At 36.8% G+C, this 16,083-nt stretch overlaps 1 protein-coding gene and 3 long non-coding RNA genes across 8 annotated transcripts; 2 read left to right on the forward strand and 2 right to left on the reverse strand.

Annotated features, from left to right (window-relative positions):
• Nucleotides 1-1,473: 1,473 nt before the first annotated feature.
• LOC135607289 (uncharacterized) lies at nt 1,474-3,095 on the forward strand. Its single transcript, XR_010485129.1, has 4 exons — nt 1,474-1,623; nt 1,703-2,267; nt 2,375-2,564; nt 2,773-3,095. It is a non-coding gene; the product is annotated as an uncharacterized LOC135607289 (long non-coding RNA).
• A 648-nt stretch (nt 3,096-3,743) lies between these two features.
• Nucleotides 3,744-4,514, reverse strand: LOC135607290 (uncharacterized). Its single transcript, XR_010485130.1, has 3 exons — nt 4,254-4,514; nt 3,952-4,166; nt 3,744-3,883 (listed from the first exon to the last, which is right to left on the reverse strand). It is a non-coding gene; the product is annotated as an uncharacterized LOC135607290 (long non-coding RNA).
• Nucleotides 4,515-5,908: 1,394 nt separating this feature from the next.
• On the reverse strand, nt 5,909-11,856 carry LOC135607291 (uncharacterized). Of its 4 annotated transcripts, none has more exons than XR_010485133.1 (5): nt 11,668-11,856; nt 11,247-11,363; nt 10,175-10,310; nt 9,936-10,062; nt 5,909-6,248 (listed from the first exon to the last, which is right to left on the reverse strand). It is a non-coding gene; the product is annotated as an uncharacterized LOC135607291 (long non-coding RNA). The 4 variants fall into 4 exon arrangements; XR_010485132.1 differs by having other exon boundaries at nt 9,936-9,994; nt 11,668-11,853; XR_010485131.1 differs by lacking the exon at nt 9,936-10,062 and having other exon boundaries at nt 11,668-11,850.
• A 385-nt stretch (nt 11,857-12,241) lies between these two features.
• LOC135583192 (mitochondrial pyruvate carrier 1-like) lies at nt 12,242-13,985 on the forward strand. Of its 2 annotated transcripts, XM_065099011.1 has the most exons (5): nt 12,247-12,453; nt 12,546-12,672; nt 13,137-13,191; nt 13,279-13,414; nt 13,811-13,985. In XM_065099011.1, the coding sequence occupies exons 2-5, from the start codon at nt 12,574-12,576 to the stop codon at nt 13,845-13,847; spliced, it is 327 nt and encodes a 108-aa protein (XP_064955083.1). In that variant the 5' UTR covers nt 12,247-12,453; nt 12,546-12,573; the 3' UTR covers nt 13,848-13,985. The 2 variants fall into 2 exon arrangements, with proteins under 2 accessions (XP_064955084.1, XP_064955083.1); XM_065099012.1 differs by lacking the exon at nt 13,811-13,985 and having other exon boundaries at nt 12,242-12,453; nt 13,279-13,418.
• The last annotated feature ends 2,098 nt before the right edge of the window (nt 13,986-16,083 follow it).

The following is a 16,083-nucleotide window of genomic DNA, read 5'->3' on the forward strand; positions in this document are numbered from 1 at the left end:
TTAACTGAAATAGGATGTAATGGATTGTGTGGCCTTTTGACTGGATCGATCCTGGTTTGGAGTAACTAGTCAGTAGGAGATATATCGCTCTGATCTGATCTCTTAAAATGTAGGATACCATGTCTCACTGATTTATTTAAAAGATAGAAAGTTATTATGCTCAACATTAACATAGTTGTCAAGGTTATGAAGCTCTATATTGCACATGAACACAAGGGCTGGTTAATTTGTGATCTTCGTCTGTCCCATCTAGAAATAAATCCCTGAATTGTGATAAAATAAGTTACTATTTTCTTTCTAGTCATACGATAAAACAGTGGGAAACATAACGAAAGATGAACTAGATTGATCATTAATCCACCAAAAACAATGTGAGCATCCTCATTTAGATACTTGAATGCAAATCACTAATAGCAGTAGCTACATGCTTTCTAAGTTTCTAGCTTCATTTGCTTTGTCTAAGTCATTCAAATACGCTTTCCACTTGACCCAAATTTGACAAAACATGTAATCTTTCTTGGATCTCCTTTTAGCCAACATTCTGTACTTTCAAAATGCATTCTTTGAGAGCTGCTTGTCTTGACTTCTTCTTAGTTTTGCAATTGTCTAATCGTGCTCGATCATCGACAACTTGTGAACATTTTCTTAGCTACACATGAGTCGCCAATAGGTTATGGAAAAACCCCTAAATTGGAAGTAGTAACTTGACATTGGCAACATGTTAAGCGAAGGTCATCAAACATTTCACACAACCAGCAAAGATTATCACATGATCACTGGCAAACAAAAAGTAGAGGTAAAAAACATAGATAAATATAATGTGTAACTGAAAGAATTGATAGAAGGCAGAAAAAAAGAAAGCAAAAGGGAAGAAGAGAGAGGACTGTTTTAGGACAAGTAGAGGAGAATGTGGAAAAGAAAAGAAGAGACATGCCTCTTTGAGATAGTGACAGTTGCCAAGGGTTAGTGGTAGCATTGGAATAGAGTTGTGGAGGAGGATTCCCTGAACGTTCATAGGAAAAGATTTTTTCACATCACCTTTGTATTGAAAAGAAATCCATGCGTAGAATGAAATGAAGAGGAAACTGAAAGTTGTAGGGTCATCATAAACTTGCACATGACTGCATCATGATGGATTAATTAGTCTATCAATTTCGTTGAATCCAAATCATTAACTAAAATACTTAAACTAAAGTTGATAAGAATATACCCATCATATCCTATTTTCATTGTGAGATCAATCGAGGTATTAAGTATATTTTGTTCATTAACATAGTTTTATATGAAGTAAAAATATAGAACATGATATTGCCAAGGTGTTTTTTTTTATATCAATGAAGTCCGAAACGACGAAGCAAAAAGTAAGGATGGTGTGGAATAATTTTATATAATCACTGCATAATTGTTCATATTTTCTTCCAGTTTACTTGGATCAATCAAAGAAAATGACATGATCCTTTTATGGCAATAATTAGCTATATGTTGCATAATGTGCTACACCAATTCTGTGCTTGGCATCCATAGCCACGAGATCTCCAAACTGACTCCAAGCTGGGCTGCTGCTTCACGGATCATCAGCATAATGCAACTCCTCTCCTACTTTAGCAGCAGATTCTTACGAAGGTGTGCTCCATGATTTCAATTTCTAGCAAACACATGAAGCGTAGTTCTTCATTGACCCTCATGTCCATATTCCACACAGGATATATCAGATTCAAAGGCCTTCCTAATGAAGTGAAGAGTTTCAAGTCTGAGACAGCGTATGTTCCCTGCACCGTGACAAATGGAATTCCACGTGGCATACGTTGTCTCGTGGGGATGCTCCCTTGCGTCCACGGTCGCCAACATAGCAATAAAACAAAAACGAGAGGCTGGCAAGTCAAACCTACTTGCATGTATAAGGGTGTTCAAAGTCGTGAAGTCCAACGACATTGTAGCCCTAACATCTAAGTTTTCCCATTGTTAATGTCATAAGCAAGGCAATCAAGCCACATGACACCAATTTATAAGCATTGGTAAGATGGGGGAGCTGAGAGAGATAAGACTGCAGGAATAAATGAAGAAGGTCACACATCTCGTTCATGTCGCCTCACCACCGCCCTGGTAGATTGCAATTAATTCCCACTGTGAAGGGGCTCGCAACGACGCCGCTCCAGGATTCGGTACTTGGCCTATCATGGAGGACTCTACTGTGTGCCATTTCCCAAGGCAGGGAGGGAGGCTTGTGCCTTGTTTGACGACCTTGCACAGATATTATGCAGCCCAAGGCATGCTTCTCTTCAATGCCATTTACTTCTCTCACTCACTCAAGACTCTTCTCCTCTTCTATCCAAAACTCTCTCACCCTTTTTATTATCATATTCTTGCTTGCCAGGGACTGGGGTTCCCAAATCCTGCTATTTGATTCAGGTTGGTGTCGCATCTTATGAAGGAGAAAGAAGAGAGCGATGGCAAGAATGGTGATCCTAATCTGGTTACTTCTTCCGCTGCTGTTTGAGAGTGATTCAAGGAAGCTATCGTGGGTGCCTGACATGCCAGGAAACGCTTCTGCCACTGCCACTCATGTAAGTTGCTTCCCTCAGTAGCTATTTTAGAGATTGGCTCTCTCTTCTTTTTAGGAATTTTCTTATGCAAAAAGATCAAATTCAGACCTAGAATCACATTCGAGTGGAGCTACTCTGCATGATGTTGTTGACATCACAGTGTAGGATGTGTTGCACAAGTACAAGTTTATTCTTCTCTCTCTTAATCTTCCACCGCTTGGCTGCCCAGGGAGAAGGCATGGAGAAGGAAGAATGCAAAGGCGTGGACACGGAGAGATGCACTGCTGGGCGAGGGATGGAAGCTCACACGGATTATATCTACACCCAAGACTCGGAGCCATGATTCCGTGTCCCCATATCATTTCTACTTCTCTGTGTGTTCCCCCCTTTCTTGGTGAACCACCGGACATCTGTTTGTCTCATGACACTGGAATTAACTGTTTAATACTTTGTTCATGATCTTCTTTCCCTTTTAATCTTCCTGCTACTACTCCATGTGCAATTTATATGTTTGTTACATCTAAATGCTACTTCCCAGCTAATTGCTTTGTTTCTGCCTTGGAAGAAATCATGATAAGGAAAAAAAAGAAAATTTAAGTGAATTTTCATTTTACTGAAGAAAAAGAAAAGGGGGGGTTACCAGCAACTGCATGATGATAGCCTCTCAACTCTACTTGGAGAAGAAGATGAGCATAAATTCCCTTCAAAAGAAGAAAAAGAAGAAGAAAAGAAAAAAGAAGAAGAAGAAGCCTAAACATATAGACCAGCATTGCAAGTTCAAATGCCATGCAGACATGTTGATGCTGATACCAACACTGTTTAACAAACAACACATGAGTTTCAGATTCCGGCCTCCATTTCCATCAAATTATTCCTACAGCAAGGTAAACTGTTCATCATGGACTATCAAACACCAGTCCTCTCACCTGCCTGCCTGCAAACCAATCACTTCAACTTTTTCTTTCTTGCTTTGGAGTTGCTATGTAGAGCAGCAAAATCTTCTCTTTCACTTCTGGCTTCCTCCACCTTACAGAATTGCTTGTTGGAGTGGGAAGAACACTGAGTCTGCTTCTTGTTCCTGAATCCATCATCATCATCATCATCATCATCATCATCATTGGCATCATTACACTTGGAGTGAACCATGCCGTCTGAATCCTTGCTCTGTATCAAACCAGTGGAAGCATCAGAAGCCATGGAGTCATCATCACTCTCCTTGCTCTCGTGACCTGTGTCTTCACCAGCATCCCCGACAACAGATTCCACCTCACTGTCGTCATCATCATGCGCAGGGGAAGAAAGATACTTGGTCCATCCAGACTCGCAGCTGCTACATTCTTCTGCATCCCCAGGGAGTTGGGAAGCGTTCATAACTGTGGAGAAGGAAGGAGAAGAGAGAAGAACTCACCACAGGCAAGTCCACAGCAATGGTAGACATGCTTAAATACTTCAGCAGCTTCTTATATAGGCAGCGAAAAAGCAAGTCTGATAACACTCGAGTCTCTCACTTCCTGATGAAACTAAATCCTTCCCTTCCGAGTCCCGACAGAAGACCGTAAGATTTGAAACCCATTCAAAGCCAGCTTCATTTAATGGGAGAAATTACACCCGCCACCTGAAAAACTGAACGCATCTTTGAATCAGTCTGACAGTTCCATCGGTAAAAAAAATGACAGCTTCGCAAAAGTGACGAATCAACTGTCAACACACCACCGCAGAACCCAAGCGGGTGAATGCTCAAAACCGTGGAAGCCTAACTCATTCAATACCACCAGCTTCCTTCCTTCAACTCTCTCTCTCTCTCTCTCTCTCTCTCTCTGCATTGATGATTGCGTGCTGGTGTTTATGAGGAGGGACACCCAATGCTCGGTGCATGTCATGAGTTAACTCATTGATTAGGTATGAGTAGATGGGAGCGTCATCTCTTTCCCTTGTCCGTCTCGCTTAATTATATGAGAGAAGCAAGCCACGGTCGCAGGATAACGTAGAGAGATGAGGATTAACTCGGGCTTTATCCGAACTGGCTTTTGTTTGCTAGTGGTGACAGCATACATCATGCCTCCTCCAAATAATGAATGAACTATGGATTAGCACACAACCTTATCATGTTCTTCTTTTTTATTTGCGTGTGTGTGTGTGAGCGCGCGCGCGTGCGAGAGACAGTAATCGTGGCTTATAGTGCCCCTTTAAAGCTTTACCCAAGAAGCATCAACCCAACCTTTCCCTCCACGAATCAAGAATTCGAGATGGAGGATTTCTTTGTCGAGACCATACGGAAACTTGTGGCATAGATATGCGGTAGTTCCCCATGGAATCTTGTCGTTCTTCGTCTCAGCCACGTCGTCTTGCGAGAGTACAGCATTTGGATTGGTGGCATGTGGTGTGACAAGATGGATCATGGTGCCACCAGCTCGATTTGGCCTCTTCTTCCCACGGAATCACTTTCCTCTTCCTGCAAAGCCACTCTTCGAACAATGCCTTCCTCGTCTCCGAACTTGCATTGAAATGGATTGAACACCAGCGGAGATCATCAGTACAGGAGTCGGCAGAATTCCTGGCGAAGTTACCGAGAGGATGAAATGGAAGCGATGATGATTCTGCTCCCCACTGATGAGTGGATGTGGATGCGCAGGCAGAGGCTGGCCGGGGTGCTTCCCGTTACGGGAAGCAGCCATGCGAACTCGAACAAAGAGGTGGATAAAGGTTGGCGAGGTTGCGTCGCCCACCGGGGACAGGCCACGGGCTATTCCTATTGCTGCGACGACAAAGTGGAACCGACCACATCGGTGACGCCCACGACCCGTCACCTCGGACAACCCATTACGACAACACACAAGCAGTGCTTGCCATGACGGCTTGTCGAAGATCAGAGCTCAAGTCCGTCCACCAAACACGTAAGAGAGCGAGTGATAGAGTCCGACGTCGATGGTTCCAATCCGATCCCTGTGGCAAATTTCAGTCGAGATTTTTCTTTTTTTTTTTTTCTTTCTCGATATGAATATCCATGTCGAAAGAACTTTCGATGTGATTTCTTCAAATTAATCTCGAGATTTTTCTTTTTTTTTTCTTTCTCGATATGAACATGTCGAAAGATCTTTCGATATGAGATTAGAATATAAATGGAGAAAAATAATAATAATTGGCGAGATCATCGATTGAAATCTTTGTTATCGTTTTCCCTGTACTTTCTTTTTACCTGAGAAATATGTAGGAGAAACAAAGGAAGATAACTAATTATATGATGCAAATATTGTCAAATAAATAAGAAAGTTTTCCATTTAAAGTCCTCTTAAACTTAGCTAATAACACTGAAAATGACTCCCCAAATAATATCATACAATAAATGGAAAATGATATACAGGGACTAGACAAGCATATTATTATTATTATTAACTTAAACATCTCGGATGATCTGACAATGAGTTGATTTTTCCAACATCTATTTGGTGAATGAGAACAAAACAGCAATATTTGAACTGATTTGTCACAAAACAGATCCAGATCCTACAACAAGTAGCTTCTGCTGAAAAGTTGGGCTTATCCTTATAGTTGATCATGAAGACAGACAGCATGAGTGAGTACAAATGATTAGATTTTACCTCTTTGAGAATTAAGGAACCTCGTATGATTTGTAATTGCAGTGTGATCTGTCTTTTTCTTTTCCAAAAGATGCAAACTTGTCCTCAAAAAATTGCAGAGCATTTCCTGGCAGCAGAGCACAAAAAAAGTTATACAATTCAGTAGGTCAATCTTTATTTTTTTTATATACACAATCAGATTTGCAAATTGTAGCAGACTTTGTAAACAATTCCCAGCCCTATTTTCTTCTCTGTATATATGAGAAACCTTTGGAGTCTATCAGACATGCTAAATAACAATATATACATATCCTATATAATATTAAGGATTTACCATGGACATGGTTTTCTAGAATGTCAACTAAAGCCGCTGTATCATATTCTACCTGGATGTATTGTATACCATACTTTAAGGCTCATCTCCAACCTTGTCTCAACGTGTAGTGCCTTCACCAAGTAAATTAGTCATTTGAGGAAACCTACATCCGGTTAGCACACAATCATCATTCACCCCCTTCATTTTGAATGTAATCAAGTTTAAACCATCTTTGTGTTAATATTGGTGTTATTCTCAAATGAAAATATAACAACAATAATAAAATCATAAGTCCCAATTATTTAGAGTTGGTTATATGAATTTTTACTGTCATTAAGATATATAAAAGGTCATATATTTAGTTAAAAGGTCATATATATATATATATATAAATTTAAGAATAATTAGTCACTCAATTATTCTTAAAATTTTATATATAATTTCTATTAAGGTCTTCTTACATCTTTCTTCACATTTTCTCGTACCACTAACATTAATTATTTCATCTTTTTTAACTACCGACCCGGAGTCCTCCTCAGCACATGCCCATACTATCTTAAACGAGTTTCTCTCGTCTTATCCTCTATCGAAGCGATACCTAGTTGTTCATAAATAAAAGTATTTCTTTTCTTATCTTTCCTAATAACTCTATACATTCATCTCAATATTCTCATCTTGGCAACACAGACTTTTTGTATATATTTTTTCTTAATTGTCCAACACTCAGATCCATAAAATATTATTGGTCTTACAATTATGTTATAAATTTATCCTTTTAATCTCAAAGATATATGATGATCACATAAGACTCCTGATGTCCTTTGTCATTTTAACCATCTTGTTTTTACTTTATAAATAATATCTTCATCGATATCTCCATCTTGTTGAATAATTAATATAATATACCTAAAGCTTTTACTTTGAGAGATTTTATGTCTATTCAATTTAACTATATTCTCTTGTCTATTTCTAGAATAACTAAGATTATATTTTATATATTCAATTATAGTTCTACTTAATCGAAAACCTTTAGTTTATATGACATGTCCCCATAACTCAAATTTATAATTAATTTTACTTAGGTTCTCATCAACGAAGACAATATTATCAATAAATAACATATACAAGGTAGGTTTATCATGTAAGTGACTAATAAATTCATCCATTATCAATGTGAAAAGTAGGAACTTAGTACATATCCTTGGTATAATCCTATGCTAATCGGAAACTCATTAGACACACTTTCTATAGTTTTAACACTAGTAACTACATTATCATATATATCCTTAATAATATGAATATAATTAATGGATATAGCTTTCTTTTCTAAAGTTTATTATAATAAATATCTAAAATCCTTATTAAAGGCTTTCTCTAAATCAATAAAGATTATATATAAATCTTTCATTTTCTCCCTATACTTTTTTTTAATTATCTTAATAAATAAATAACTTTTGATCTTTCAAACATAAAACTAAAATGATTTTCAAAGATATTTGTTTCAAGTCTTATTTTACTTTCAATAACTCTTTCCCAAAGTTTTACAGTATACCTCATGATTTTAATTCCTTTATAATTTGAACAATTTTATATGTCACCCTTATTTTTGTAAATTAGCACTAAAATTTTTTTTCTACATTCATCATGTATTATTTTGAATCTCATAATTTTATTAAATAAGCGAGTTAACCAAGCTACTCCCTTGTTCCATAAACTTTTTCAGACCCCGATGGAGATATCATCAAGCCCAACACTTTTAGATATTTTTATCATCATTAATAAATTTTTTATTTACTAGCCCTAATTTTATGAATAAATATATGATTATTAAATTTATCACTATTATTTATCGTTAAATTTAAGTCCTATATGGAATATTCATTAAATAATTTATAAAAATAATTTTTTTATCTTTTCTTAATCTCATTATCATTAACAAGTATTTTACCTAAATCCTTACGCTTTCTTTCCCTAGCTTTAACAATTCAATATATATCTTTTTAAATCATTAATACCTAATTTATTATAAAATTATCATGAACTTTATAAATTACCATACTAATCTTTTTTAATCTCTTTTTTAGATTCTTTATATCTTTTAAATTTTATTTTTTTATAATTTTATCAATCTTTAAACAATGATATTCTAGTAAAAATTATTTTTTGAATTTCCTTATACCACCACCAACTCTCTCTTAAGGTTACACCTCTATCTTTAGTTCATCAAGAATCTCCTTTATTAAGTTCCTAATCTTATTAGTCATCATAATCCAAATAATATTAATATTATCCTCATCTAAGTTTCAACTTACCTCACTTTTCATCTTGTTTTTAAAAATATTTACAAATTATCATCTTTAAAATTTCACTATCTAGTATTATTATTATTTTTACTATCTTTTTCTTCTTTTATTTTTTATAATAAATATCTAATACTATCAACCTATGTTGATTCATCAAGCTTTCATCAGGTATAACTTTATAATTCTTACAAATAACTCTATCTACCTTTTAGTAAAAAAAAAGGTCTATTTGAGTATAGTTATGACCACTTTTATAATTATATGTTCATCTTTTTTTTTAAGTGAGTATTTACAATTATAAAATCATACAAAATCATAAAATTCAAAATCATACAATCATCTTCATTTCTCTCATCATAACCAAAGTCCTCATGCACCTCTTTATATTTATAATATGTTTCCCCTACATGACTATTTAAATCTCCTCCAATTATAAATTTTTCACTTATAATTATTCCTTTAATGATATCATCAGAGCAATTCCAAAATTCTCTTTTGGTTTTATCAGCCAATCCCACTTAAGAGGTACAAGTACTAATAACATTCAAAGCATCTTAACTTTTCATAAATTTTAAAACAAAAATTCTATCTTTAAATATTTTTACATCTATAATATTATTCTTAACATCCTTATCAATAATAATTCCTACATAATTTTTGTATTTATCTTTTCTAATAAATCAAATTTTAAATCCAGTACTATATCTCTCTAGATTTTTTCCTTGCCTACTTAGTCTCTTATAAGTAAATAATATTTATTTTCTTTTAATCATAGTGTCTACCCATAATAATCTCTTCCCTAAAAATGTTAATATATTCCAAGTTGTTAGCTTAGCTATCCGGTCAAATTTTTTTACTCTCATTGATCCAAACTAATGAAAGAACTCTTGTCTACTTAGCATCACATCTAGGTAGCTATGTGATGGGCTACTTCCGGACAACTTTCTAGGCTACCATTTGCAGTTCGAGGTACCGGTGTCTCGTGTCACTTTTGGATGATGACTTTATACTAAAATCGATTAAGATCTATGTTAGTGAGATCTAACATTGTCAGTGACCTAACGTAATCCTTTATCTTTTTCATCCAAACTTGAGACTGATATTGACGATGTTAAAATATCCTATTTTTGGTGTTATTCTCAAATAAAAATGAAGCATTAAAATATCCTATATTTGGTAGAAAAAAAAAACTCACGCATGCTAGTGGGAAGAAGGAAGCCGGCCTAAGTTTGTATTATCTCCACCAGAGAAAAACTGAGAGTCATCATCATTTTGTTGTGTATCAAACCATGGAAAAGATAACCAGGAGAAACATGAACATTCTTGTAAAGAAAGGCATAACCAAAAAAGTATTAGCCAATATCTATATTAATTGTCTAAGAACAATAGGTTTACAACCCGACACTAGAGAAAGACAGTGGCACATGAAATTACCTGCTGGAACTTCAAGAGACCAAGAGAAAAGTTCCTGCTTTAATTGCATAACTTGGGCAACATCAAGTAAGGTCCCATCCAGGTGAACGGGGAATGATAAGTATGCTCCATGACTCCTTAATCCCTCCTTTGTAACCTAGAAATAATAAAAGCAACTATTTCATCAAACAGTAAACAACACATATATCTCATTTTCGGCTTTGGCATATGAGAAGTTCTATTTTTTGGTTGTTACTTTACAACCATCTAAAATCTTCCCGAGTAAAAGAAAATGAAAGCTGAGGAAGAATTTCTTACTAATAAACAGGTTACATGGTTCAAAATTCTGTTCTTGGAAGAAGGTAGCCTTTGGGGTATAACAAACTGCCAGACCCAGCACCCTTTCTTTGATTGCTATACCTGAAGCTTTTCTATTTTCGAATAATTGTCTAATGTTCTATTAGTCTATGCATGTGAGAGCTATTAGTTTACTAACAGTGGGCAAAAGAGCATAGAGTAGTTATATTAAAGAAGAAATAATCATCTTGAAAGTATCAGTTAGATTAGCTGATAAAGACTTTGACAATTCATCGTAAGGTCTTAAGCTCAAATCTCCTCTTCGTCACTATGCAAAACACAGAGATCCGCATCTCTATACAGAAAAAATTATATTAAAAGAATCTTGTATTTACTAGTGGGCTCACAATTGTCATACAATGGTAGCAAGTTCATCTGGTCAGTGGTCATTGGTAGGCAATCGTGACATTACAATTATCTAATATCGTAGCAGTCTGTCCCTTAAGAGGTGTCAATTTTAGATGCTATAAGATGCCAAAATTGGTATTAAACCATCTCAATCAAGTCAAGACAACTATAAAGGTCAAGTTTGTGGTGATGCATCAAAGAGATTGGACAAAGAGTAGAAAGACTTTGTCGATGCCATTAGTTTGTGATGAATTCATATTTATTTGCAATGACAACCATAATGGCTAATGTCCCAGAAAAGAACCATTTGCAGATCAATCTGAATCTTTTGTTTTACAGCTTACAGAGACCAGGCATCAAAAGTTCAACCAAGATAAACTTGGAGTACCTTAAATGGAAGATGACATGATCCAGCGAGGAAGCAAATCCGGATCTCCTGCCTGACCAACTCCAATTGTACCTCAGATTGAATGATCGCTTGTTTTATCGACATAGGTCTCATCTCCTGAATAAAGGATGCAAATCAAGTAACATCAGTACATCCCCCGTCACAAGCAATGGTGATGACGAACTGGTCAAGAATCCCCAGGAAAAAAAAAAAGAAAAAAAAGAAGGAAACCAATTATTATGTGAAATCGAATTTTTGGATTTTTGACGGGATCAAGAAACCTAATCGATTAATTAATAGGGACACAGATACCGATTTCACTTCGAGAAGAAGGAAAACCGGACGAAATAAGAGACCGATTGGATCAAGATTCGACGTTTGAGAAGCAAAGAAGAGTGCGATCGGCCATAGGGCACAAGACCTGAGATGTGGTGGGGTTGACGGGCTTCTTGAGGGCGAGCCCGCCGTCATCGTCGGCAACCGCCGCTTTCACGAGGTAAGACGAAGGTCAAGCCCCGTTCTCGTTGATCGAGCCGTCCCCGCCGCCGGAGAAGGCGTCGACCCGCAAGAAAGAGTATCCCATCTCCGTCTCTCTCAAAGGGACATGCATTACAACTACATTTGAAATCGGTCAATCTCAACCGTTGCTTTTGCGTTTTCATTCGTCACACGCAAAATAATCAAAACATTTTCAGTTTCTTTTTTTTATTGTTTCGTAAAACAAAAAGTCTCGAAGATTGGAAACACTGGAAATATTTCCATAAAACACAAAACAGCATTATGATTTAGGACTAATCATCCAATACTGTAGCCAAATTACCAGTAGTAATCGTCAATCTAAATCTATCTCCTTATGGGTGACTGACTAATCGCCAAACTCAAGAATTCTCGAAGATGAATTCTTTAGATATAAATGTATGTCATGCATGACGCGATTGCACACTGCATAACAACATGTTAAGATCAACACTCAATTGAAATATTCTTTTAGATTTAACAGGAGCAGAGTCCCCCAGTTGCAGGCACTCCCACATGCTCCTTCCCTGCAATAATAAACAAAGAAGCAAAGATGGATGGATGATCTCCTTGTAGTACTTACTCGGTCAGCTTAGCTTGCAGCATTTCTTGCTTGCGGGGGCAAGCAATTAATTGGGTTCGACTCTCGGAGCTGCAACCGAATCCCTTGTACAGATCTCTCTCCCGTGAGGTATGAGCCTCGCTGTCCTCTCAACCTGTTCGAAGGTTTTGAATGAAGCCTTGCTGATGATCCATCTTTCATCTCATGTGAATCGAAATCAGGTGGAAAGGAGTGATCTTGCTCCGGGCCATGGCAATGGCGGTCTTACGAGCTTTCTGGAACAGCCCTGTTGGCCCCAAAACAACTCATTTCTGGGGGCCAGTCGCCAATGGGGGTTTTGTCGTTGCTGTAAGTATACTCCCACCACCTGCACTCTTCCAATTTGTTCTTAGTACCGATATGCTTTCTTCCTGCTCTCGTCATTCTCTTATGTTATTGAGATTTTGGATAAGCCGAAAGAAGAAGAAAAAGAAAGAACTCGATACATCATCACCAACCTTTAGCTATTTCTTTCTTGTTCTCATCTTCCAAGAGATCAGATGTGAAACTGCAATTTGCTCAAAGAGAAAGGAACAGTTCTGACTGTTGTTGTCCTAAAGTTTTCCAGATGACAACAAACACATGGTAATCTCTCAAGAAATTGGCAGTTCAATCAATAATCAAGATTCTGCTATAAAAGAATATATATTGCTTAAATTATGCAGACATTATTAGCCTGATGAATTAATTCTAATGAGTGATCATTCCAACATACTGGATATGATTCTCCTCCACTGTTGATCTGTTTGACAACTGCTGCTGCTGCTCTTCAGGCAATGGCTGACATGAAAAAACCTGCTGAAACCATTTCTGGGAACATGACCACAGGTTAGTGTGAATATGTTAGCATCATCCTAGTGATGCTACTACTGTCACATACCTCAGATGAAGCTGACGGATGATTTGGATGTGCAGCCATGTGTCTGTACTCGGGAGCTCTCATGAGGTTTGCATGGATGGTGCAGCCACGCAACTATCTGCTGCTTGCATGCCATGCTTCCAATGAAGTGGTTCAGCTTTACCAGCTATCCCGCTGGGTAAATGCCCAAGGGTAAGCTCTCAGGAATCATACCAATCTCAAAACATGCTGATTCCTAAATCCTCCATTTCTATATTTTTTTTTCTGATGCATTTCTTGACCTACAATCTACTCTGTCCTGTCTAAGTCTCTCTTCCTGCATGGGATCATCTCTCTCTCCGATCTACACCAAAAGATTTGCAATGTACTCCTGCATTGCATTCCATACTGGAGGAGAGATGAGCAAGTTCTAAGATGCAAAACCACCTGCATTGTGTTTATTCTTCAGCTCGCCTACTTACCGGACATAAGAACCAGCTCATTGCATATGTTACATTTTACTGAACACCTAAATTCCATCAGGGCATATTATTCACCATTGAGACAAAACTAATCATACTGTTCTTTTTTCTTCTTTTTCTGTACCAGATACCTGAAGAACAGAGATCCAGCTGAAGAGCAGTAACTCTAAGATCCCCAAAGCATCTTTTCAATGAAATAAAACTGGTTCAGAAATTATTGTATTTTGCTGGATCCATTACAGATACCATATACTGTTAAATTTGGTTGTGAGTGAAGTGATTATGCTTAGTGCATTTGTTCACCATGAAATGGTCTGTTGCTGGATCTTGAAGCCAAAAAAAATATCTTTTCTGCTAATTTCCTTACACAATACATTCAATAAATCTACTGTTATATTCAGTATCCCCTTTTGGTGCATAGGATTCTTCTCACTGGTTTAAGAATAATGAGCAATTTGGTCGTTCAATATCTAAGCCTCGGTTCAATAATGATGCTTGAGTTGGCCAAGATGAACCAAAGCTGTAGCCAACCAAACTAATCCATAAGAGTCAGGTTTTCTTTCTGTGATGAGGGCTGATCTAATATAGATGGGGCTGGTAGAAGTAGAACATGGATTAGGCTTCCAAGGACATCCATCCAAAGTGCAGCAGCAATAACAGATAGGGAAGGACACCGAGGAAGAAGACGAAGGCCATAGCTTAGAACCAAAGGCAAAGTAAGCACATCCTCCTAACATGGGAGTAGGAGAACCACCATATAGCAGCAGTATGTTAAAACAAGAGTACATTTCAATTAAGTAGACATGCAAATGAAATAACTTGAAATGGAAGATGCAAATGATTAATGTATAGGAAAAAGCTATCCACATTCAGCTGATATTAGTTGCATCAATTACAAAAGCTACTATCTCATTTACACTGAGATCAGAAAAGTTAGATGCCAATGCACCGCTATAAATCAAGAAAGCTGTATTATGGTTCTTGTTGATTCAACATATAGCTCTCTCATTAATAGTCCTGACTATATTTCCAAAAGGCCAACACATCTGACGATGAAGGTAAATACACTGAGGCAAATCCACTTATAAGGGAAATCAACACTCAAAGATGTCAGAGAAATCAGAATATCCAGTGCGCAGGAAACTTGACAAAACATGGAAATCAGAAAATATTGTAAAGTTTTCACTGGCAAGTTGAAGACCAAAAAACCTGGATACAACAAATCTGAACCAACTTGACATTGAGATGCATAAAACAAGTAAAGAATTATAATGTCCCTAAAGAAACCAGTAGCTGACTTTACATAAAAATAGGCTGTCCACTCTATGACAAAGCTCCCTTGTATTTTACGTTGGAACCATAACTTGTTTCAACAAGGTGGAATCTTTTTTAAAGAATAAAATTCAATAATATATTAGTAAACAATATTGTAGTGCACCAGCCCCAACAATTGGACAGGATATAACAAACCACCAAACACCATATAAAAAATCCAGCAAACAGTCACTTACAACTTTTGGTATTCAGGCTTTTGCCAACTTAATTTCCGATTCGAGGAGCACATTTTTGCTCAACACAGTAAGGCAGCAAGCTTTAGGGCTGCATCTCAAGGTAACCGTTTCACACATTGAACCTCCCCAAATAAAAAGCATGAGCACGAATGTAGCATGTCATCCCAATAATTCCAGGAGTTTGGTGATATATACTTTGCGCTAGCTTGGACAAGAAAACAACAAATAAAGATAGCTAAAAACGAAAAATAGAAGAACAACACAGAAAAGGTACTCTGATATGAAATCATTTAGACATGAAGTTCTAATAACACCATGCAAGCTGCACTCATCCACAAGCCAAAGCAACCAAAGCAAAACAACTTGCAAAAAGGAGCAGCTTCCAATTTATAACGCCTAGGATACAAGTATAAGATATGTCATTATGCATCTGCAGAAACCCAGCTAAAAATTATGGCAAAGCTGAAAATCAAAATCACGAGATTCCAGAATATAGAACATAAATGGAGAAGTGATAAGCAATGGCATTCTTACTAACAGGTCAGTGGAACATAAAACCGAGTTCAGAGAGTATATTTTTTGTACACTAATAATCTTATTCCCAACAAAAGAACTATTTTACAAAGATCAAGTGAAGAATTTCGGAACAAATCTTAATGGTATAAGCATCTGCTCTAGCATCCTCCGTATAGAGACAAAGGAGTATGGTGAAAGCATTGAAAGGAAATATCAACAGCACAAGCAGACAAGACACATGGGGTTGCAGCTCAAAATTAGGTGAAGCAAATGAAAGGAAATCTCAACAGCACAAGAAGACAAGAGACATGGGGTTGCAGCTCAAAATTAGCTGAAGCAAATGCTTAGCAAACGAATAGTAGAGAGTACAAAA

The sequence above is a fragment of the Musa acuminata genome, chromosome BXJ2-3 (genome assembly GCF_036884655.1).
Source record: "Musa acuminata AAA Group cultivar baxijiao chromosome BXJ2-3, Cavendish_Baxijiao_AAA, whole genome shotgun sequence".
Classification (NCBI taxonomy): Eukaryota; Viridiplantae; Streptophyta; class Magnoliopsida; order Zingiberales; family Musaceae; genus Musa; species Musa acuminata.

Excerpts from the sequence above, each read along its gene's own strand:
- LOC135583192 (XM_065099011.1), top strand. The coding sequence starts at position 12,574 with ATGGCAATGGCGGTCTTACGAGCTTTCTGGAACAGCCCTGTTGGCCCC. Across the intron at positions 13,192-13,278 it reads TTCTGGGAACATGACCACAG|CCATGTGTCTGTACTCGGGA; the intron begins GTTAGTGTGAAT and ends TTGGATGTGCAG. Across the intron at positions 13,415-13,810 it reads CGCTGGGTAAATGCCCAAGG|ATACCTGAAGAACAGAGATC; the intron begins GTAAGCTCTCAG and ends TTTCTGTACCAG.